Genomic DNA, 23301 nt, shown 5'->3' with positions numbered 1-23301 from the left:
AGACTAAAATGCAGCATGAGATTTTTATTTTGTTTTTATTCTTCAGGTATTACATGAAACCTTCCCTAAACATACATTTCTGATGAATGGCCTAATTCAAGGAGTAAAGGTAGGTTCAGTCATGTGTGCATACATATATGGACTTATGTGTATAATTCTGCCAGTATATTTAGATAATTGACCAATCAACTAAGTGGTAATTTTTACAGTTATAGTATATCTTGGGGGGTACTTAACACTTTTAAACTAACTGGGTTTTAAAATATAATTTGACTCAAATATAGTAAGCTATGCATAATGATAAACCATATCATAACAGATTTCACCCTGTGTTTTATGTGTTGGCATTTTTTTCCAGAGATCTGAATGCTTTTGTAAACTAAAACAAGAATATAAATTGAAGGGAAAAGAACTATTTTAAAAATGCATAAATGTAAAAACTATATCAGTATGATAGAATCTTGATTATTTTACATGTTCTTTCCTCTTGAATTCATTTGACCAACAAATTTTATAAACAGATAGACTATGGATATAAAAGCAAATAACATGATTATTTTTCCCCCAGAATTGCTAATAAGGAATTATTGTGATTGAAAATCCATTAGAACATTTCATATTTAATACACAACTAGAGCCCTGCAGATAATACTAGACAGTCTTGGGAAATTTTTAAATTATATGTAGAAAAGAAATGTTATTTATTTAAAGTTTAATGATATACTTATATTAGAAATAAACTTGTTTTATAATTCTTCTCTGATAGTAAAATGACTTACACTTGGCTCATCACAATACATAGTTTACATTTTTTTCATTTACCTTTTTTTAGGGTTTGTTGTCGTTCCTCAGTGCCCCGCTTATTGGTGCTCTTTCTGATGTTTGGGGCCGAAAATCCTTCTTGCTGCTAACAGTATTTTTCACATGTGCCCCAATTCCTTTAATGAAGATCAGCCCGTGGTATGTGCAGACTCAGATGATAACAACTAAATATACTTTCTGTTTGTTGTTTTCTGGATATTCCCTTATTTATTTCACTTTTCAACCATCCTAATTTTATTCTTTTAATATTTATTCTTTGACACAGGTAAGAGAGCCCTTAAAAATATAGTAGCAATAGTTCATTAGATTTTTAGAACTAGATGTTACGATAAGAAGCTTATAGACAACTGGCTAGCCTGCTTTTGGATTTCACAGCCCAAATTTGAAAATAATATTTTGGATAGAGCTGCTAACTTTTGTTAAGTAGAATGCTAAAAACACAAAGTTTAGCATCATCATCTGTATTCATTAGGACCAGATTTTGTTATATGTCAGTAAAGCTCAAAATAACAGTTGCTTAAAATTGAGGAAACTTATTTCTCTCTCTTCATTTAAGAGAAGTCAGGACTTGTGCAGTCCAGAGCTGGTATGGCAACTCCTGGGAACCAGTCTCTTTTTCTGTGTGTGCTCTGCCGTCCTCCACTATCACTTCACTATCCAAGGTGGCTACTTGAGTTCTGTCTCATGTCTCACACTTCAGGCAGCAGGGTGGAAGGAACTGGCTTAAGAAGAGCACGTCACTTTCCTTAAAAGGAAACTACAGTATTCCTACTCAGCCTCTGCTTGCATCTGGTTGGGCAGATTTCAGACATATGCTACTCCTAATTACATGATGCTGGGCTTATTGCCACCCTGAGTAACACTGAGGAGGAAGGGAGGGAAAACTCACAAAGAGAATGATTTTCCCAAGGTAACTGAGCCCAAATGAGTTGTAGATTCATTCATTCTTTGACTAATGTTCTATTCCACTGATTATTAACGTTAGTTAATTCTACATCATAGATGGGCTGTATGTCAGTGGTGTATCTGGAAAGGCCAAGGGTATATGTGGGGCAGGACCGTCCTCTCATAGGTGAGATACAACTCTGAAGACCAAACCCTTGTTGAATGCTAATGACACAAGTGAAATATTACCAAATGAACCTAGGGAATGAACAAAGAAATTGTTGTGGAAAACAGTGTGTTAGAAAAATGTAGTAAGCAAAACATCCTGGTGGAATATTTTGAAAGTTCAAATGATTACACATGATTTTAAAAACATCAACATTACAATAGAAACTTCTTATTCTCAGTCAGATATTTTGGAATCATGTATAGCAAAATGTAGTTTGCTTTTTAAAATATCTTCTGTTCACTCTTTATAGTAACTATTCTCAATTTTATTTATGAACATTGCCATACAGGTTTCTTCTATGTGAAAAGTTATTTGTTTTGCCAATGTTTAAAGAGCTAAAGATAACTTATGGAAAAACATCTAGTTACTATAAATAGGTTCAAAATAAATTTAGAGTAACTTGTTCTTCGGTTTTACGTACTGAATTTTGTTTTTTTGGGTTAGTATTGTGGGAAATGGGCAATTGAATTATAATAGACTTCAGTTTGTTGCTATTTTTAGTAGAAACAACAAAGACACTTTAAAAATTCAACAGTTTGGTAAAAGATTGACCTGAATACAGTATCTAATTTAAAGTATTTCTGCATAGTAGCTGAGTTGATATCGAAGGGCCACTTCTAGCCCTATGTTTTCATAAAATCTGTGGCTTCTAATTTATAGAAGAATGGATCCATGTAAGCTGTTGACTGAAATTAGCTCTTCTTACTCTCATTCGCTTTTAGAAATGAAGGAAGGTTCAGGTAATGGTAGTTGTTCTAACCATTTCTTGTCAATTATCTTTCAATCCTAGGTGGTACTTTGCTGTTATTTCTGTTTCTGGGGTTTTTGCAGTGACTTTCTCCGTGGTATTTGCATATGTAGCAGATATAACTCAAGAACATGAAAGAAGTATGGCTTATGGACTGGTATGTGTGTTTATTCTATACCCTTGTATCTACTGAAAAAACACCTTGTTTTTTAATTATCTCATTATACAAGGACCGCAAGCCTTTACATTACAATTTTTTTTGGCCTAAAATACATTTCATAATAAAATCGTCCCATTAGACTACATTAAACAGTTTTTTCAGTACAAAGCCAATTAAGTTTTGATAATTTTATTCAGTAGAATATCTTTACATTATAGAAGTTCTTTTTAACAATACTAAAACTGAGGAATTATTTACTATATCATTAGTTTAAAAATTACTGATATTTAATGGTAATCTAAAATATAATAGGCTAACATCTAGCTCTGAGATCAGCAAACCTTTTCTGTGGCTTTGTATGTGTATGTTTACATCCTTAAAATGTAAGAAACATTTTTTTGCTAGATTAGGCCTTAGACTATTGTTTATCAATCTCTGGACACTGTTTTGGTTAACTAAATAGTTAATGACAGTGTAGTCTGTTGTCTTACCAAACCTAGGAATCAAATAGTTACCATTTGCAAAATAATATACAGATAGCTAGAAGTAGGACTGTGATGAGTTTCAGCAAACAGGGGACAGTCTCCTTTAGAGAAATAAGGACTGAATATTGTGTTAGGCTGAATCTTAGTTTTACAAGAGACTGTCATTGATTGAACAGACACTGCAACAAGAATTATGGAATTGAAAGATTTTAGGGAGAAATACCGATAGTGAGAAATTTGCAAAAGAACTAATGATTTCAGTTGTAAACTTAGAACATTTAATGATAAGTCAATGATAGAATTTTTTAATAGCTTTATTGAGATATACCATAAAATTCATCTATTTAACATGTGTGGTTCAATGAAGTTCAGTAAACTTATATAGTTGTGCAATCATGACCACAGTCCAAAAACAAAATCCAGTTTTTGCTTTTGCTGAAGTAATTTACTTTGTCATAGCCTAATCTTTGAAGTTAATAATTTTCAACCTGGGGGCTTTATGTAATATTAGAGGCATATTCTAGTAAATCACACATAAATCTTCTAGAAATAGAACATTTCTAGAATGGGTGCAAATAAAAGGGGGTACAGTTATTGTGGTCCTCTTTCTGCCTGACCAGAAAGAAATGACTGCCAGATGGGGATAATCAGGGGGAAAGGACATGACATGAAACACCTGCTCTCTGATTGGCCTGTGCCCACTACCTCACACTTGTGATCTCTGAATGCTCCCAGGCACCTTACTGACCCTCGCAGTGAGACCTATTGTCCCCTACCCAACTCAAGTGCCAGAGCTGTGGGCACACCCAGAACCCTCTGCGACCACTGCCCACTGCATTTAATTTGTTAGGACTGCCGTAACAAAATAGCACTATAATCTAGTTTTAGAACATTTCCATCAGCCCAAAAAGTTCTGTGAGGCCCATCTCCCATCCATCCCCACTTCACCCCTGATCTCAGGCAACCACCAGTCTACTTTCTCTCTTTATAGTTTTGCCTTTAATAGAAATTTCATATAAATGAAGTAATATAAAAGGTAGCCTTTTGTGTCTAGCTGGTTCATCCATGTTGATAAGTGCAGCAATAGTTTTATTGCTGTATAGCAGTCTATTGTGGGATAACTACATGTTGTTTATCAGTTCACCAGTTGATGGACGTTAGGGTTGATAGCTAGACATTTAAAGTTATTAGAATTTTATGTACTTGTCCAATAATTGACCTTTGCAAATTGAATTGCTTGTCTTGATCAATATTAATAAACAACTAAAAATAAGTATTCCTATGACATTTAAATTCACCATCTAAAAATAAAAAAATTGTATAGAAACAGAAAAAAATAAAGCACAGGGCAGGGAACAGAAGCTCACGTACTTCCAACATTAATTTCTATTCTCCTTTGAAGAGTAGTCTGTCTCTGTCTCGTGTCATTTGCTGTCAGATCTGCTCATTTGCATGCCATTTTGTCCAGTAGGCCAGATATGTCTAGGATTAACAGGTTTTTTCTACCTATGTCCTCTCTAGTCCGTCTCTTCACCAGACTTATATGGATTTCCTCAGTTTTAGGGACATAGAGATGTGTTGCCACCTAAACGGATGACCAGTTTTGTACCCAGCCTCACCACTAATACTGATGAGATGAACCTCAAAGTCATTAAGCTATATTTCAGTCAGCCTTAAATATGTGTCAGGGTAAATAAACATTCATTTAATTTTAATTTCAATACTGGGGCAAAATCACAGTGACATTGAATTTCTGTTGAGCATTGTGTTTTAGACTCCTTTCACAGAACACTGAGGGACTAGCATGACTGGCAGTCACGGTGGGGACATTTGGACACTCCAGGGCCCTAGCCTGCCCTCAGCTAAGCCAGTTTTTTGTTTACTTTTAAATTTGTTTTATCTGAGTTTGTCTTTGGGGTTTATTTGAACTAAGGGCTCCAGCAAAGTTCGCAGCCATTGTCTTGGAGGCTATTACATATTTTTTAGTTAAGAATCTAATTCTTTTCCCTTCCTGAAGGAGGAGAGAGTATAAGGAAATGGCACAGGCAGGAGAAGGGAGGGACCAGGGTGCCATGCAGCAGCAGGACTGACGTAATCCTGAGTCTGGCGTTGAAAGAGTCAGGGTGTCCTGACAGATGCTTTTTTTTTTACCTTGATTTGTTTCAGGTTTCAGCAACATTTGCTGCAAGTTTGGTAACAAGCCCTGCAATTGGAGCTTACCTTGGACGAGTGTATGGGGACAGCTTAGTGGTGGTCCTGGCTACGGCCATAGCTTTGCTGGATATCTGTTTTATCCTTGTTGCTGTGCCAGAGTCGTTGCCTGAGAAGATGCGGCCAGCATCATGGGGGGCACCCATTTCTTGGGAGCAGGCTGACCCCTTTGCAGTAAGTTCATACATTTTCTTTCTCTTTGGCAAAAAAAAAATTGAACATACCAGTGCAGCAGTGACGTTTTGTCATGTATTTATTTGGGGGGAAACATCTTGATGGATCTTTTAAAAATATTTTCAGACGCTTTTGAAAATGTTTGGGGAGTATAAAATAAAAAGAAAAAGACAACTAGGTGTCTGTATATACACTGCCAAAAGAATCTCTGCATAGTCTTAAGAGTAGTTCAGTGTTTTGGTATAAAGCCTTATATCAATCTTTTTCTTGTTCTAGTCCTTAAAAAAAGTAGGCCAGGATTCCATAGTGCTGCTGATCTGCATTACGGTGTTTCTCTCCTACCTTCCGGAGGCAGGCCAATATTCCAGCTTTTTTTTATACCTCAGACAGGTAAATCCTATTCTATCAAGGTGGACTCTTCTTTCATTGTTTAGTGCCATAACAAAACTATTTTAGTTTGAGAGAGCTATAATAGCAGAGACCTTTAAAAATGACTAGCAATTTATAAATAACAGCTCGCTGAAATTCAGTTCCTCTTTAGTGTGGCTGATGTTCCTTATGTATCTCTATTACTTTTGTATGTTCCTTATGTATCTCTAAGACTTATGGCTTAGGCAGAAAAATAGAATTTTCCTTGTCAGAGTTCGTGGTTTGAGTTTGGTCCTATGTTGTTTATAGGGGCGATGGGATGCTTTCATCCATTTATCCGCTCCAGAAATTTCTTTGTGATTTAGAACATATAAAGCATTTATTCACAATGAGAGCATTAGTTTTTTCTCTCCTCGACACTGATCTTATTAGGCAGAGATTAAACACTTGTAAAAAGCACAAAACAGTGTAATATTTATTTGTAAAATGGATTCTGAGTGCTTGATAGCTATCTCCAATTTAGTAAATCTAAACCCCTAAGGGATGTAGATTTATTTAATTAAGTAGGTTTTATTTTTAGCATGTTTTAACCCCTGTTATAATTTTGATTCTCAGTGAACGCTAGAGTCTTCCTCTGAAGAATTCTTTGGTTATAAATGAGTTGCTTGGGGGGCGGGGCATTTAATGTTAATATACAGGTAGTTGCATAGTATGGTATTTGCTGTGCTTTTTTTTTTTATTAATGTAACTTTTCCTGGAAACCTTCTAGATAATGAAATTTTCGCCAGAAAGCGTTGCAGCATTCATAGCAGTCCTTGGCATTCTTTCCATTATCGCACAGGTGAGTTTCTTTTTGCTTAGAGTGATGTCATAGAGGGTTGACCCTGGCTGACCATCCAAATAGGTCTTCAATTGATACACAAATGATGGGATCTTGGTGGAGTCGTCAGTATCAGGATCTGTGGTTTATAGGTTCAGAAACTTAATCTTGTTAGGTAGCTAGTATTGATCAGATTTTTGGGACTGACACATTAATCAACATATGTATAAACCGTGAAGACAGTTTATTGATTTATACCTAAGTATACAGCTTCATAAAGTCATAAATTTTATATTAGTTCTGTTGTCTTATTATTTATTCATTCAACAGATATTTATTGAATACTGACCACTGGTGATAGAGCAGTGGAACTTAAGTCCCTGCTACTGTAGCGTTCACATTTTTGTGGAATAAGACAAAACTAGTGATTGTTCATTTAAACATAGTAGGTGTAATGAGTACTGTAAAGAAAAAAGCGTCCAGGGGATGTAGATATTGACCGGGGGCTGTTCTTTTACCTGGGAGAATCGGGAAGGCCTTGCTGAAACAAGAAAACATTTGAGCAGTGACTGAAAGGAATGAGGAACAAGACATGGGAGTATCTGAAGAGAATTCTAAGCAGCAGGAACAGAAATAAAACTCAAAGGAGACTACCTAGCCATGTAAGAAACAGCTGGGGGCCAGGCCAGCTCTGGCGGACAAACAAGGGAGAGAGCATTAGGAGGAAGTCTGCGAGGCGGAGCAGGGCCGGGTGCTGTGGGGCCTTGCAGGGCATCTTGAGACTTGACTGGGAGCCATTGGACGGTTTTGAGCAGAGGAATGACATGAAGGTGTGTATCTTGGAAACACAGATGGTAACCAGTGATTGATAAACAAAAATTTGGGTTTTCTTAGGAGATAGTTCATCATGGCTTACAAACTCTCGTACATAATAAATTCTTCTCCAGTGACTGAAATTTTTTCCCCAGTCTTTCTCTTTTCTGTGACTAAGCCCCACTCATCCCATGTTATTTGGCTTTGCATTTTCTAGACTCTGCAGAGGATCTAACTACTTTTTCCCCACCTTTAATCCAGTCTATTAGGCTCCAACTTTCTTTCAGTCTGCTCTTAAGAAAATGGAAGGTAGAGTTTATTTAATTACATAGTAGGTGTAATTAAATAAACTCTACCTTCGTGGATGTTTCACCATCTCTAGTAGGACTTGTTCTGTAGATTTCATTGTTTAATTAATTAAAACTTCAAATTTGAATTCTTTAGTACATCTCCCTCATGGCTCCACCCATGGCATTGAATATTAGTACTATTTCTAATTTCAGTTTTATCCTGAAAATCCTTGATCTGGAAAAACATTGCATTTATTCATTCTTGGCTAATTGACAAGTGCTTTTCAACTTTTGAAGAAAATATTGTTGTCTTCATATTAAATTGCTTTTTTTTAAAAAACACATTTCTGAAGCATAAGACAGGAAAATGTGCAAGTAGTTAGAGCTTGATGTATTAAACTGACCTTGAATTCTGAGTTAAAGCCAACCTAGTCCTGATGCATTAGGTTTTTCATACATTGCCAAGATTGGATTTGCCAATTTTTTATGTCAGATTTAGGTGATGAGACCAGGCTAACATTCATTATAATGACATCAAGATTAATAGCTGAAAGGTCATAAGTTCCTTTTTCTACTTAATTGATCATGAAAGCTGTGGACACCTAATTCAGGCAGTAACACTGGATAGTGCAAGTGATGAGCTGAAGATGCTTTAGAGGAAATTTTCCCTCTGCTCGGCAGATGGCACTTGGCACAAGGGGTACCAGAATCTGGAAGGGCAGCCGTGCATACGGGGTGTGCGTGGGGGTCTGTATTGGAAAGAGCGCAGCTGTAGCGGGGTCCTGTGGGTCTGGGAAAGAGGGAACGCGATCCAGCCATGGTTGAGGGCACAGCAGGTGTTCTGTACAGAAACATGATCCACAAGGAATACAGTACTTAGATGACCAGTTTGCTCTGGGGGCTACATAGAAACATAGTCTTTGAGATGAAAAATTTCATTTTAAAGAGAAAATTATTTGCAGTTCAAAAACAGGTGAGTAGGAGTATGTAGTCTGCATATAAATATTGGTAAATGCATTTTTATGTCATTATACGTACCAAAATATTAAGAATAATTATTAAGAATAATTCCAAAGGTGGAATTATCTATCTTGTATTCTCATTTATGTGACTCGTACAACTGAGGATGACTTGTCTCCTGCTGAGCTCTCAAGCCAGTGAAAGAGCAGCATCTTTCACCCTCCTCTCTAGCAGCACAGAGCTGCTTGGAGCAGCTCTTCACACCTGCTCTTGTGTCGCCTTCCTGCCTCCCTCCCTCTGTCCTGAGTGTCCCGTCTGAGTGCCCATATTAACGTGGGTGCAGCTCCATCACTGTATTAGCGATTTTACCTCTGTTTATTTGATTATTTTTGCCTTAGTAGATTGTGTGGTCAAGATTGTCTTACATTTGTCTTGGTCACTTTAGCACCCTTCCTGCAGCCCAGTAGGTGCTAAATTAGAGGTCATTGGTTTTTTCCAGTGTTATAAAAACTTTCTATAAAATTAATGGTATGTAAAAATTTGGGAGGTTTATATGAAAATATGGATGTGTAGTTTCTTCCCCCAAATTATTGAATCTTGTAATACTGGACAGACTCCCCTTCCAGTGGGAGCCAAGTGGTCGTCCCCTTCGGGGCCTGCACTCTGGTTTGCCATAGGTCCGATCACTTCCTTGGCATAAGTAGGCATGGATCATAACACTCACCCTAAATAAACGTTTACATGGTACATGGACATGGTCAGTTCTGCACATTTCTCCCTCAGCGCTCACGCAGTCCTCTCTGTGTTGGTGACTCAGACGTGCTCCAGCCAGTCCCTTAGCGCTTCTGACACGTCTGTTGGCATCTCAGACTCAACATGGCCGAACCTGAAATCTGGCTTCCTCCTTCCAGGGCCACTGTTCTCCTTCACTGGCATCAGCGGTCTCTCTCTCGGTTGTGGGGGCCAGAAAACAAGGCTTCATTCTTGATTCGTTTCTCTCCTTCCCCAACCTCCAGTCCATCACACGGTATCTCTTGTCACCTCTACCTCCAAAATACATCTGCATCGGAGCGTTTCTCACCATCTCCATTTCCAGGAATGCAGTCTGGGCTGGGGCAGTAGCCTCAATCTGGTCTCTGCTCTCATACTTGTCTCCCTGTAACTCATTTGGTACTCAGCAGAGTAATTTTTGTGAAGTGAAAATTTAATCATAGCTCTTATTTCAAATTCACTTTCCATTACTACCAGAATAAAACCTAGACTCTTGCACATGACCTCCTTTTCTGCCATTCTCCATGTTGTTGAGTACATTACAGCCCAGGACCCTTATACTTGCTGTCGCCCCCATGGGGAGGGCTCTCCTAGTAACAAAACCAGCTCCTCTTTCAGCTGTCCCCAGATGTGGCTTCAGAGAGGCCTTCCCTGTCCGTCTGGGTTCAAGCAGCACCTCTATCACACTACCGTTTTATTTTCTTCATAACGGCTACAACCTGGAATTACCTTATTAAATAAATATGCTTATGTCCTCCACTATGGATTTTTTTGACAATGATTTAAGACCTTTATTGACAGGGGCTTACAGTTAACTAAGCAATCCTTTTGCTGACCAGTACTTTGACCTAGCTATCCCCTGACCCATAGGTCATTGCCCGCAGACCTAGAATAGTTCGATATAGTAGGACCTGGCAAGTCTTTGTTGAGTAACTTGACCACAGCTAATGTCAGTTAACTATTAATCAGCTGTGTCATCTTGGTTAAATCATAAGTCATTTAAGCTTTGGGACTTTGTTTTCTCATGTTCAAAATGAGAGTTATATCAAATTAAGGGACACTAAATTTTTTTCCTGCCTCGTACACTAATTTGTTCCATTATTAAAGAGTTGAGACTATTGTGACATTTAAAATCACACATGCTTTCCACAAACACTGCTTATGAACTTATGCTAGGTGCTGGTAATAAAGAGGTAAATGACAAAGTCTCTGTCCTCAGGGAGAAAATCAATATCCCCAGTTAGAGTGTCATGTAAACAGGTTTTTCTTTGCTCATTGCTCGCTCTGAATTCCCTTTTGTGGCTGTGGTTGAAGAATGTAATCCAACAAAGCTCCCTGCTTTTTAGAACTCATCTTATATGCTAACCTGATTTAAGGGGGGAAATCTCAGAAGAAAGTTATGAGCCCTGATTGTTCAAGAATTATTCAAAGAATCATTTGCTTTTTGCTGGCTTATTTGTGATTAAATCCGATTAACTCAAATTTCTCAATTTAAAGAATTACAATTAATACTTGATGATTCTAAGTTTAGAGTATCAGCCAGTCATCAAATAGTGATTTCCTGAATTACTTTCACTTCTTCCTCTAGGGACTTACTATCTTCTGTGGTATATTTAATACTTTAATTAGAATAGCAAAAAATATTTTCCAGTTTCCCCCAATTATTGCAGAATTTCCATTAGCTTTGAAAGAAAAGGCAAAGCAGGGAAAACCAGCAACCCATTTTTTTTTTCATTTTTAAAAAAATTTTAATGTTTCAAGTATACCATACATTGGTTAGATATCTATATAGTTAGTAAAATGATTCCTCCCTCTCCTGACCCTCCACCTAGCCAGTGTATTAATGCTAACTGCATTCCCTATGCCGTGCTCCCCATCCCCGTGACCATCCGTCAGCTACTAATTTGTACTGCTTTAACCCTTCACCCCATTCTTCCTGCCCCCAAACCCTCCTCCCCTCTGTCCACCACCAAATTGTCTACTATATTTGTGAGTCTGTTTCTGATTGGTTTGTTCTTTTTATTCCTTAAATTCCGCATATAAGTGAAATCATATAGTGTTTATCTTTCTCTGACTTAAACACTTCCTAGGTTCATCAAAGCAATATCTTTTTCCATTCCCTTCCTTTTCATATGTAGGGCATTGCTTTTTTATCCTTTCAGCCACTCTGTCTTTTGGTTGGAGCACTTAATTCTTTTCCATTTAAGGTACTTATTGATAGGAATGTAGTTGTTACCATTCTTTATTCCTGTTTTTGGTACATGTTTTTTCTTTTTAAAGAAGCCCCTCCACCATTTCCTATAATTCTGGAAATCCTTTAGTTTATTTTTGTCTGGAAAGCTCTTTATCTGTCCTTCAACTCTAAATGATAGCTTTGCTGGATAAATTATTCTTGGTTGTATATCCTGAGTCTTCATCCTTTTGAATGTTTTTTGCCAAGCCTTTCTGTCCTCCAGTTCCTTTTGCGAAATCAGCTGCAGTTGTATGGCTTTTCCCTTATACGTAATTTTTTTTCTCTCTCGCTGCTTTTAATATTCTTTCTTCGTATTTAACCTTTGGCATTTTAATTATGATGTCTCTTAGTGTGAGCCTCTTTGAATCCCTGATTTTTGGAATTTTCTAAGCTGCCTGAGGTTTTAGGTTAGGAAAGTTTTCCATCATTATTTCTTCAAACAGCTGTTCAACATCTTGATTTTCTGTTACGCCGATCAGACGAACATTTGGACCCTTAATAGGGTACCATATGCTCCTTAAATTATTTCTATAGTCTTAGCCTCTTTTTTCTTGCCATTCTGTTTGAGTGTCCAGATTGGCTGTCCTGTCCTCTAGATAGGGCATGTGATCCTCTTCTTTATTCACTGTTTATTCCTTTGTTTATTCCATTTAATATACTTCTCATCTCAGATAATGTATTCTTCATTTCAGATTGGGTTTCCTTTTATAATTTCTACTTCCATTTTTGTTTTTTTATCTCTTTGAAGTTCTCACTGAATTTATCTACACTTTCCAAAAGTTCATTGAGCATCTTTTATAACCAGTGTTTTGAACTCTGCACCTGTTAAGATTACTTGACTCCATGGTATAAGGATTTGTGTTTTGTTCTGTCATATGGTTTCTGCTTCTTTGTCTTCCCATTTTGGCTGCCTTTCTGTATCTTCTTCTATGTACTAAGCAAAGCTACTAAGTCTTCTGGTCTTATTACTGTGGATTTCTGTAGTAGGTGTCCAGTGGCAGTCCTCAGAGGGGTTCAGCTACAGGCCAAACTTAGCCCAAGCCTCTACCCCTTTGGGTCCACCTGTTAAGATTCAGCAACCAACCCACAGACGCTGTGCTTACAGTTGCCTCAAAAGGCCACACCAGAAACTGAGGCCAGCTGCCTCCAGTTTGAGTCTAGGCACTGCTCAACAAGGAGCACCTGACTCACTGTGAGGAACACCTGGATGTGGCTTGGATGGGGCTACAAGTCAGGGGAGGTGGGGTTTCAGGGAATCCTCTGGGCGGAGTGACCTCTGTTATCCAGTTTGATGTTGTCACAACTACAGCGGCCCTGTGCCTGATGCACTGGTGCGGGGAGGGCTCAACAGGAAACAGTGGATACCACTGGCACTTCTGTACCAAGTCTCGCCTCAGCCCTCACTCCAGCAATGTCTCCATGTAAGTCCCTGGTGCCCCGTGTGTAGCCGAAAGGGCACTGGTGCTTAAGAGCGAGCAGGTCCGTCACCGTGAAAATCCGCTCATGGACACAGTCCCTTTAGGAAGCTGCCGCTACCACAGCCCCTGTCTCACCCGCGTCCTTGCTCTGTTCTACCTGTCGTTGCAGAATACCTTCTTGGATTTCTCTGTAGTTATATGGCTTGTTTATCTAGATCCTAGGTGATTTTTCCCTGCTGCCGGTGCTCTTTATTTCTGTCACAACTTTAGTCGCCAGAGGGATGAACAGAGCCTCTATCATTTACGCCATTTTTTTCTCTCCCAACCCGTTACTTATTAAATGCTTACTGTGTGCCAGTGACAATGCTAATCACTTTATGCAAACATCATCGAAGTCACATGACAGTTTTGAATTAGGTACTACCATTTTGTAAGAGACAAAACCGAGTCTCAGAGTGAGATGACTTGCCCAGGACCACACAGACACAAGAGTATGATCCAGGCTGTTTTTCCAAAAGCTGTGTTCTTAATTACCATACCTCTCCAAAGTTATACTTATTAAACTAATTGTTCCAAAAGCATTGCGACATTAGCAATAGATTAGGTAAAGGATATGTAATGATACTGTTTTTTTAGTCTAGGGAATACGCATTTCAGAGTGACTTGGACTTAAAACTTTTTCAAAGCTATGACATAATTGAGATCTCCGAATCATTAGAACCCTGTGACCCTATTTTAACTTCTGATTTAAATGGTTCTCAGTAGAAATGTACTGAATAGGAAGTTCTCCTTTCTATTTGAGTTTTCTAACTTTTCCCCTGAATCTGGCTGCATCAGCAGAGGGAACTTTCATCTGCTTTTATAACCTGGATATGTTCAGGTAATTGTGGCTGAGAAGTGGCCAAATATTTGTTCTTTGTAGTTTTAAAAAGTCTGTGTTCTGACAAACCTTTTTTTTTTTTTCCAGACCATTGTCTTGAGTTTACTTATGAGGTCAATTGGAAATAAGAATACTATTTTATTGGGTCTGGGATTTCAAATATTACAGCTGGCATGGTACGGCTTCGGTTCAGAACCTTGGTAGGTAAATCACCTTAATTTTCTCAAAAATTTGTTTGCCTCTGTATTTTTCGCTGAGATATAATTGACAGTTTTTGTACTTGCTTCTCAACTAAGGCTTGACTTCAGTCTTTTACTGTGCTTCTTTTCCCCTCAAAATGTAATAATATAAATTTCTTGCTTGTGTAATTGTATAATCTAGAATGGCTTGAGGATAGAAAGGTGACATTTTTATAGCAAAGTGACAGGTTCGGTTTCTGAATGAGATTGATATATTGCATCTCTAATGAGCACTTAGTATCTAAATCAAAGTCATTAGGGGGAAAAAATCTCATAATAACAAGGCCCTGAACTTAGTGTTACTTACTTTTTTCTTTTTTCTTTTTTTTCTTTTTTTTGGTTAGAAAGAAAAAGTTGTGTAACTCCAGTAATTATTACTGATGGCAAACCAGAAGCATTTGAGCAAAACCCAGTTTTGGTCCCAGCTTCATGCTGAGAAAACACTGGCTGCCTGCAGGGAGGTAATGGGAATGCGGATGCTGAATCAGGCTCCCACAGCCACCATGTCCTTGGTTATTACAGGACTGAACTCCAGTTTGTACTGTTTCATACAATTGAACACATCATTGCTGTTTGGACTTGGGTGTGTTTTGATGGACATTTTATTTTCTAGTCTAGTTTTTACAAGAGGCGCTCACAGTTTATTTAAAACACTGCTTTACACATCAAACCAGGAGTACCCAAAGTTTTGCTGAAATCAGTGATATCTTCACATTGAATCAGTCTGGGAACCTTGCCAGAAGTTACTGGTTTCACGCGATTAGAAGCATTTAATGATGTTTCTTTATTTGTACTATACGTCATTCTCCACATACCCCTCCTTCAGCAACACTGCCCCCCCCCCCAAATATGCAGGTCCTTTTATAGTTTGGAATATGATATCCCACCCAGTTCCATGTTAAAACCCCGCACCAATCCTGTGAATAAGTGGTGGTTTTCCTGTTTTCGAGAAGAGTACACAGGGTTAGACTTCTAAGTAATTGGAAGGAAGTGGGGATGGGAGGCAAGGGAAAGGACTTACCTGAGATTTAGTGAGAAGACATAGATATGGTTATTAACCAGTGTTGCCCCAACACAGGCAGGGTGGAGAACACGAGTAATTCGTTTTGCTGGCTTCGGTTACAGGATGATGTGGGCTGCGGGAGCAGTGGCGGCCATGTCCAGCATTACCTTTCCAGCTGTCAGTGCACTCGTTTCCCGAACAGCCGATGCTGATCAACAAGGTGAGTTGCTAGGAATCAGCGGTAACTATTCCAAGCACAGAATAGTCTGTGTTCTGTCTCTCAGGAGGATGCATAGCTTTGTCTCTCACTTTGAATCTGTGGCCACCTTACACTCACCAACCATTTGTTTGCTATCATGTGTGAGACACCTGGGGATATACTCATAACCCTTTAATTAAAAATCTTAGGAGTTCACTTACCTAAGGACAGGGTAAACATACTTTCATTGTCTTATGATTTGTGGTGGGAACATTTAATTCTTGAAATGCTTAATCATTCTCTGAAAAGGATATCGAGTCCTAAGAAAAAAGGTGTTACAAAAGAGTGACAGTGGCCACTTGGTTGGTAAATGCAGGAAAGCAAGTTGCATTTTAATTTTGAGAGAGGATTTCAGATAAACATCAAACTATATAAAAAGAATATTTATAATGGGTACTTACATAGCTGCCTGGGGACAGTTTTTGACAGTTGTGCTTGTGAACTTTTAAAGAGAAATAAAGTGTTTTTGCTCACTTGTTTCTATGTTAGGCCTACATATGGGTATATGTGAGCGCACATTCGCATCAGCTAGGTTACTACACTTTGTAGAGCTGATGGCCTCTTAAGTAATTTTTAATGCCATCACAGTAAGATGTTAGTGTCTGATAAAAGCTTTGGTTTTAGATTATTCGTACTGGTTCTAGGGTAGGGAAAAAACACTGGTGGACTAAGTGATAATTTATTTGAACAATTTAGGTGTCGTTCAAGGAATGATAACAGGAATTCGAGGACTGTGCAATGGTCTGGGACCAGCTCTTTATGGATTCATTTTCTACATATTCCATGTGGAACTGAAAGAACTGCCAATGACAGGAACAGACTTGGGAACAAACACGAGCCCACAGCACCACTTTGAACAGGTAATTCTTCATTCATGTGATAAAAATACATTCGGCCGGATTGAAAGATGGTGAATGGTTTTTATGAGAGCTTTTATGTGATATTCTTATTTTAGATTGATGAAAAACACTTAAAAACCACAGATTAAGGAACTGTGTTCTTTTATATACACCTTTGTGAAACTGACTGCTTACTTTCACACTTCCTAGGTATCAGCTATTTGTACTAGTCTTTCATCTGAGACTTCTGTAATGTTGAGTTCCCTGATTAAGGCTGCCTTTGGTATGGAGTTGGTCAGATGCTGGTGAACATCTTTGTTCACTTGTTTGCTATACTTTCCTCATTACAACTGAAAATATTAACGGCAAACATCATTTTAGCCAATACCAGCTGCTCATCAGTTTCCTTGCTTATTTAGCAGAATTTAACACTTTTAAAGTAGTTTTAAATAAAAAAGAATGTAGTCTATACACAGGTAAAACTGGCAGTGCAAGGTTTTGCTAAGAATGAAATTGGGCTAAAACAAAGGTCTGTTTGATTCTTCCTATGGTTACAGCATTTTGTGTTTTCCATACTTTCAGTCACTAGAGTGTATAATGTTTTAAACAAAGGAAAATGGTCATTGTTTCTGCTACTGTGGTTAATATTGTATGCTACTTGATTTTACTTTTGAGATTTTCCTGTCTTGTTTTCCTCTATAACTAATAAATTAAGTGAAGGCTCATAGAATGTGTTCTGATTTTGTGCTGCAAATGACGATATATTTTTGCATAGGCTTTTTTTTTTTTTTTCTTTTTAATCTTTTGGCTGTTTCTTAGATCACTTGTCATTTTGAGGCTATGATAGTATGTATCCCTTTCCTCCTGAAAAGGGAATGCTTTTTCTAACTATGGCTTTAATGACAAGAGAGTTTTCATTGGCTTATAATTCATAGAAACTAGTTATTACTAAAAGATAAGCAGTCTCCTCTTATGAGCAAAGATGTTTGTGCATTAAAGTCCTAATTATGTTTTTTGTCCCTAGAATTCTATCATCCCTGGTCCCCCGTTTCTCTTTGGAGCCTGTTCAGTACTGCTGGCTCTGCTTGTTGCCTTGTTTATTCCGGAACATACCAATTTAAGCTTACGGTCCAGCAGCTGGAGAAAGCACTGTGGCAGTCACAGCCATCCTCACAGTACACAAGCGCCAGGAGAGGCCAAAGAACCTTTACTCCAGGACACGAACGTGTGACGACCGAAATCAGGAAGACTTTCTATCAGCGCCCAGGTCTTAGTTTTCACCTGTAGTTCTGGATGTACATTCCATTTCCATCTACAATGTACTTTAAGATTGTCTTAAGAAATGTATCTGCATGAACTCCGTGGGAACTAAAAAAGGAACCGAACCGGATGTTTTCCAAAGATGTTACAATTTCTTTTGAAAAGAAACCTTTTGTTTATTAGCACAATTTCTTGCCACTAAGCTGTTTGTTTTAGTATACATCCTTTAATTAAAAACTATATATGTAACTTCTTAGATACTAGCACTGTCTCTGCTACCATTTCCTTCAGGTGTTGAGCTTTAACTATTTATGCTGACTCACAGTGAGGCAGAGTAGGTTGTGGACCTGTTTTAACATTGTAAAACCCCGAGTCAGATTTTATTATTGTAAAAACTTGGGTCAAATAATTCAAAGCCTTAATGCAGATGCACTAAAGTAAAGAAATGGTAAATGAATTGTTTGCATTAAAAAAACTCAAGAAAATTGTACTAAATCCTGAATCATGTTTCAAGCTTATTTGTAGTAATTAATTTTATTTTAAACATCATTTACTATTGTTTTTTTAAATAAGAAAGTATCAGTCACGTAGAATTTCGGTTGGGGCGTTTAGAGCCTGTAAATCTGAATGTTGGCTCGAATTTGTTCCCCAGCTACTTACACCACTATTCTTTTAATGTTTGCATAATCATAAGGACCTCAACACTTGAATACATAACCTAAAAATTATATAGTAAAGCTGGTAGCCTTGAAAATGTCAATGTGATATCTATTATGTAGATAAATATATATAGTGGCCTTTCAGGACTGTCACAGTAACACTTTATTTACAGAGCTAATGTTTGTCCTAAATTTTCAGGACCCTAGAAGAGAGCTTTATACAATTACTGATGTGAATTTCTCTAAAAGTGTATATTTTTGTGTCCAGTTATATTATTTAAAAAAGTGTTACTTTGTAAAAATTGTACATAAAGTATTGTATAGTTTACACTGTTTTCATCTTGTGTGTGGTTATTGCTTAATGCTTTTTAAACTTGGAACATTCACGATGGTTAAATAAGATCTTAAATGTAAATATTGTTAATAAAATTAAATATTTTAATGATTTTTTTTTTAAAAGAAAGTCTTGATCTGTGATTCCCTATAGAGCCTGTTTTGGCTTTGTTACCATAATCATTTTTACAGTAACAAATCAAAGCTTTATACCTTCTCTCTTTGAATCCATTTTTCTTTCACAATAAAATACTCATGTAGGAAGATAAAATAAATGAAAATTTAGTCCATAAATTAACGAAGTGATTTCCTAAGCAGAGATGTTGTAGATCAATCCTATTTGTTTTTATGTATTTTTCACATATCATACTCTCAAAATATTAATATTTACTAACCAAGCTCAATTTACAGAAATACATTAAATGTAACATTTTGATTATTAACACATGTACAATTTACACTACAAAACAATTTCAAATAATACTTTAAGAGGTAGAGCAAAAATTTAGCACACTCAAAGGTCTGTATATATACATCTGATAAAAAGTCTTTAGTAAGTTAACATCAAAAGTGATCACTATCTTATCTTTTGGAAATTCTAATTTCCATGTGTGGATATGGAAGAGGATATCTATATTTAAAAAAAGAGAGCTACCTGTATGTCATGTATCCCATCCAAACCTTGTCCGTAAAGTTTTATATATATATATATATATAAAACATTGATGAGAAAGCAAATTATCACCAAGAAGCTGCTTTCCAGATTATTAAGTGCTTTCAAGTTATTGTAACCAAGTATTCTTACCAATATCTAAATGAGAAAAGAACTATACATAAAAAGTCACTGCCTGATAATGGTTACTAAATTTTTTAGGTTCCCCAGTTTAAGACAGCTTCAACTGCCAGCATAGTTTCAAAGTATCAATATCATGGCTTCGGTAAAAAAAATTAGCAAAGATTCTTTTGTCTTACCATAGAACTGTTGGTATGTCATAAATATCTTGAAATGTCTCCTCATCCATAAAATATGGTCCTTGAAAATAATTGTTTAAAGATCACATGCACATTAGCCATCTTTGCAAATAAAAACTGATCTAGATATTTCTTAAGAGACTGCTACTCTACTGAATGGTTGTCAGCAAGAAAAAATGGGGACCTATGATTCTGGGTAAATTTTTAAAAACCACTTTTCCCAAGGGACAATTCTTGACACTTACAGGGAAGAGAAGAAAGTTTTAACTAAGTTATTCATTTCACCTACTTTATTAAGCAAACATTAAAATAAACCCATTTTGAAATAAGATAGCACATACAATGAATATTCATGATGCTCTTATAGTTAAAGCTTTTGTATAGTGCTAATTTTTAAAATGAAGTCCCACTAATACAAATTTAACTGCATAAAAAAATATAGAACTCCAAATGAGAGAAAAAATAGATGATTATTTACTTCCGAGGAAGCAATAAAATCCTGTAAACTCTGTGGCTCAAATGAGTAAAGCACTTTATACCTAATCTGGCCATGTAAATACACTAAGTTATCTTTATAACAAATTTATCAAAATTGATAGACATTCAATATATAATTTAAAGGTTTCAAGAAAAATACTTGTAATGGAGAATTGAAGGTAATTTTTCCCTTTTAAAATATCGATAATCTAGATATCTTAGATAATCGTCTTTCCCTCATAATTCTTAGGTGGCAAATTTAAAACTTATTTTGCCAATGAAAATAAAAATGTTAATTATTAGCATTCTTTGGTTCCCCGTTATATCTGAACAAGTTTTAATTTACCCAGATAGTCAATATGATTAGAATGTCCCTTATAAAGATCAACTCTTTCCTTAGAACTTGTGAGAATTTCTAAGGATTACTTTAAGAAAATTCATTCTATTATTCTATAAAACACCATATTCACAAACTAAAGAATGTCATTTACTCAAAATCTTCACCAGTTCCCAAGTACAAATTTGCTGCTCTAAACTGCCTGCCATAAATCACGGCAGTACTTAAAAGATCCAAGCAATCTAATATAGTTGCTCAAGCAAACTCTGAACTTGCTTGTTTAGGATTTCATCTATGCTGTTAATATATTTTAAACCACCTGAAGTTCTAAAATGTCAATAAGAAGTAAAAGATGATGCCAGCCTAGGATTAACTGTTGGGTAACTGTCCCGGGAAATACGCTGAAGATGTGGAAGGCAGCGCCGCCGGCTTTGAGGATGCCTGTAATGCTCCCAATGGGCCACCTTTCTGATGGTCTGTGCAAATGAAGATACAAAAATTGTATTTGCTTCAGTCTTCATATACACGCTTATTTAAACCAAAGTGAACAATCTATTTCAGAAATGTCTTCCCACCTGGGTTACTGAAGAGATTTTGGCTGAGTCCACGTAAAGGAATGCTATCTTCTCTTTTCTTCAGATATTTGGATTCCAGCCCTATATTTTCACCACTTTAAAAGAAAATAGTAATTAGTTAATTTTCAATGTTTAATCTATACACATGCTATACATAAGATATATTCCAGTTTTGTTTAAAACAAATCATTCTTCACTGCTTTCTAAGCAAATAATTTATACATAAACCAAAGTCCCCTTTTCCACAGCAAAGAGTAAATTATGAGTATAACTAAAAATTCTAAGAGCTAAGATAAAAAAAAAATGTGGGGGAAATGAACATTCCATGAATACTATAAAATTTTAAAACAGCACAAAAGTGATACAAGATGGAAAAAAATACACATGCATATCTTGAGAATATCAATATTTCCTATCTCATCCTAATTTAAACGAACGATTTCTTTTTCCTTTGATCAAAAGCTCTTCAAATTTTTGGAGTGCTTCAAAGTTGTCATTAATATTAATACACATGTAACAATAAATTCTGGTCAGATGAACACAAACAGGAAATTTGAAAAAAAAAAGTATGTGTACTATTTTTCTCCTTTCTACCACTCTACACCTTTCCAAATCTATCCAGTGTTAATAATTTCTCTAGTAGTATACTTACAAGAAATTAACACTTCTTGCAAAACAATGACATTATAACCTTAAAATTAAATGGTCTTTTCCCAATTTTCAAAAAAGAAGTAGGTAAATTGGTATTTTTTTCAATTTTAATGTTTAACATTTGATACCCACTGCCACTTTTTATTAGCTGACAAAGAACAAAAAGCAGTTCTAAAAAGAAAAAAACTCAAAAAATACCTAAAATTCCTAATTTTATGAACACATGATTATGTTTGATTTTGTACTGTAAATATATTTTCCACAAGTAAAATTGCTTTTGGTGTGTACAATGTAATGGATATATAAACGTTACGGTGTTCTACCATTAATATAAATCCTAGGTGATTTGCCTCTTGTACAAGTGTGAGATGAAATATAACAAATATATACATTTCAGGACCTCAAAGAATTCTGACTTTTTTTTAAAAAAAAGAGGCTCACAAACATTAACTATTTTAATACTCACCTTGGTGGCAATTTTAGAAGAGCCAAAAATTTTAAAAAGCCAGAAAATTTGGTTAAGGAGCCTCTTTGAGCCATATTAGTAATTTAGTTTGAAATATATTGGTAGGGTGACAGCTCATGATAGCAAATGCCAGCTGACTGGCCTTAAAACCACCAAATTTTAATAAGGAAACATAAGAAAACAATAATACAAACATGAAGACCACCCAGGGAGAGAAATCTGCACATAATGAGTTGTTTAAATCAGCCAAAACTCATTGATTCAACAAACGTCACTATAAAAAAACCTACTTAAAATCTAAAAAACAGTAATAAATCCCTGAGTAGACATAACAGAAGTCACAAATTGACATTGAGGCTCATTTATGTTAGCCATGGGACAATCTCATAAACCTTTTTACTCTTATTTACCAAAGAATTCTAGCAAGTTTAATTAATTTCTCAGATTACATTACACTAGAAGCAGTAATTTAGGAAAAATGGAGCGCTTAGGGCAGATGAGGCCACACAGGAAAACAAGAACATATGACTAGTAAAAATTAAAAATATTTCTCTCTACTTGCCCAAGAATATTTGAAAGGGGATCTTCTGTTATGTAGAAAAATCTTTTTTTAAAAATAAAACTTTACTATATGTCCAACTGTATCCTACAGTTTAAAAAAAAAATATGAAAAACCTTTCTTACAGCTAAAAGTGACTCACTTAAAAAGTCCAAGGACCATTAACTTACAATGTCACAAATAAATACGGCAGCATCAGAGCTTTCAAGCACTGATAAAAATTCTTTAAGATGACCTTCAAAATTGCAAACATTAAATTTTATGTCAACAAGTACTTACTTTTCCTTATCAGTTGAGCGAGGCATACTAACAGTTGTTCCTGACTGAACATCTGCTGGTGATGTATTTGGTTTTGTAAACTGCAGATTAAACTGAACCTGTGAAGAGAGAAAACATCTCATGCA

The 23301-nt window shown here is 36.3% G+C and overlaps 2 protein-coding genes across 2 annotated transcripts in view; one reads left to right on the top strand and one right to left on the bottom strand.

Annotated features, from left to right (window-relative positions):
* MFSD14A (major facilitator superfamily domain containing 14A) overlaps positions 1–18974 on the top strand; it is a 29217-nt gene extending 10243 nt beyond the window's left edge. The window contains exons 3-12 of the mRNA XM_036235151.1: positions 47–109; positions 833–960; positions 2727–2841; positions 5496–5714; positions 5991–6104; positions 6853–6924; positions 14356–14468; positions 15633–15730; positions 16466–16629; positions 17633–18974. Of these exons, the coding sequence (XP_036091044.1) occupies positions 47–109; positions 833–960; positions 2727–2841; positions 5496–5714; positions 5991–6104; positions 6853–6924; positions 14356–14468; positions 15633–15730; positions 16466–16629; positions 17633–17839 (1293 nt within the window). The 3' untranslated portion in view covers positions 17840–18974. The remainder of the gene's footprint in view (positions 1–46; positions 110–832; positions 961–2726; positions 2842–5495; positions 5715–5990; positions 6105–6852; positions 6925–14355; positions 14469–15632; positions 15731–16465; positions 16630–17632) is intronic.
* Positions 18975–19097: 123 nt separating this feature from the next.
* SASS6 (SAS-6 centriolar assembly protein) overlaps positions 19098–23301 on the bottom strand; it is a 29612-nt gene continuing 25408 nt past the window's right edge. Inside the window, exons 15-17 of the mRNA XM_016133428.2 lie at positions 23177–23274; positions 21222–21316; positions 19098–21122 (exon numbers count right to left, since the gene is read on the bottom strand). Of these exons, the coding sequence (XP_015988914.1) occupies positions 21016–21122; positions 21222–21316; positions 23177–23274 (300 nt within the window). The 3' untranslated portion in view covers positions 19098–21015. The remainder of the gene's footprint in view (positions 21123–21221; positions 21317–23176; positions 23275–23301) is intronic.

The sequence above is a fragment of the Rousettus aegyptiacus genome, unplaced genomic scaffold (assembly GCF_014176215.1).
Source record: "Rousettus aegyptiacus isolate mRouAeg1 unplaced genomic scaffold, mRouAeg1.p scaffold_m13_p_17, whole genome shotgun sequence".
NCBI classification, from domain to species: Eukaryota; Metazoa; Chordata; class Mammalia; order Chiroptera; family Pteropodidae; genus Rousettus; species Rousettus aegyptiacus.
This window is presented reverse-complemented; position numbering and strand designations above follow the sequence as displayed.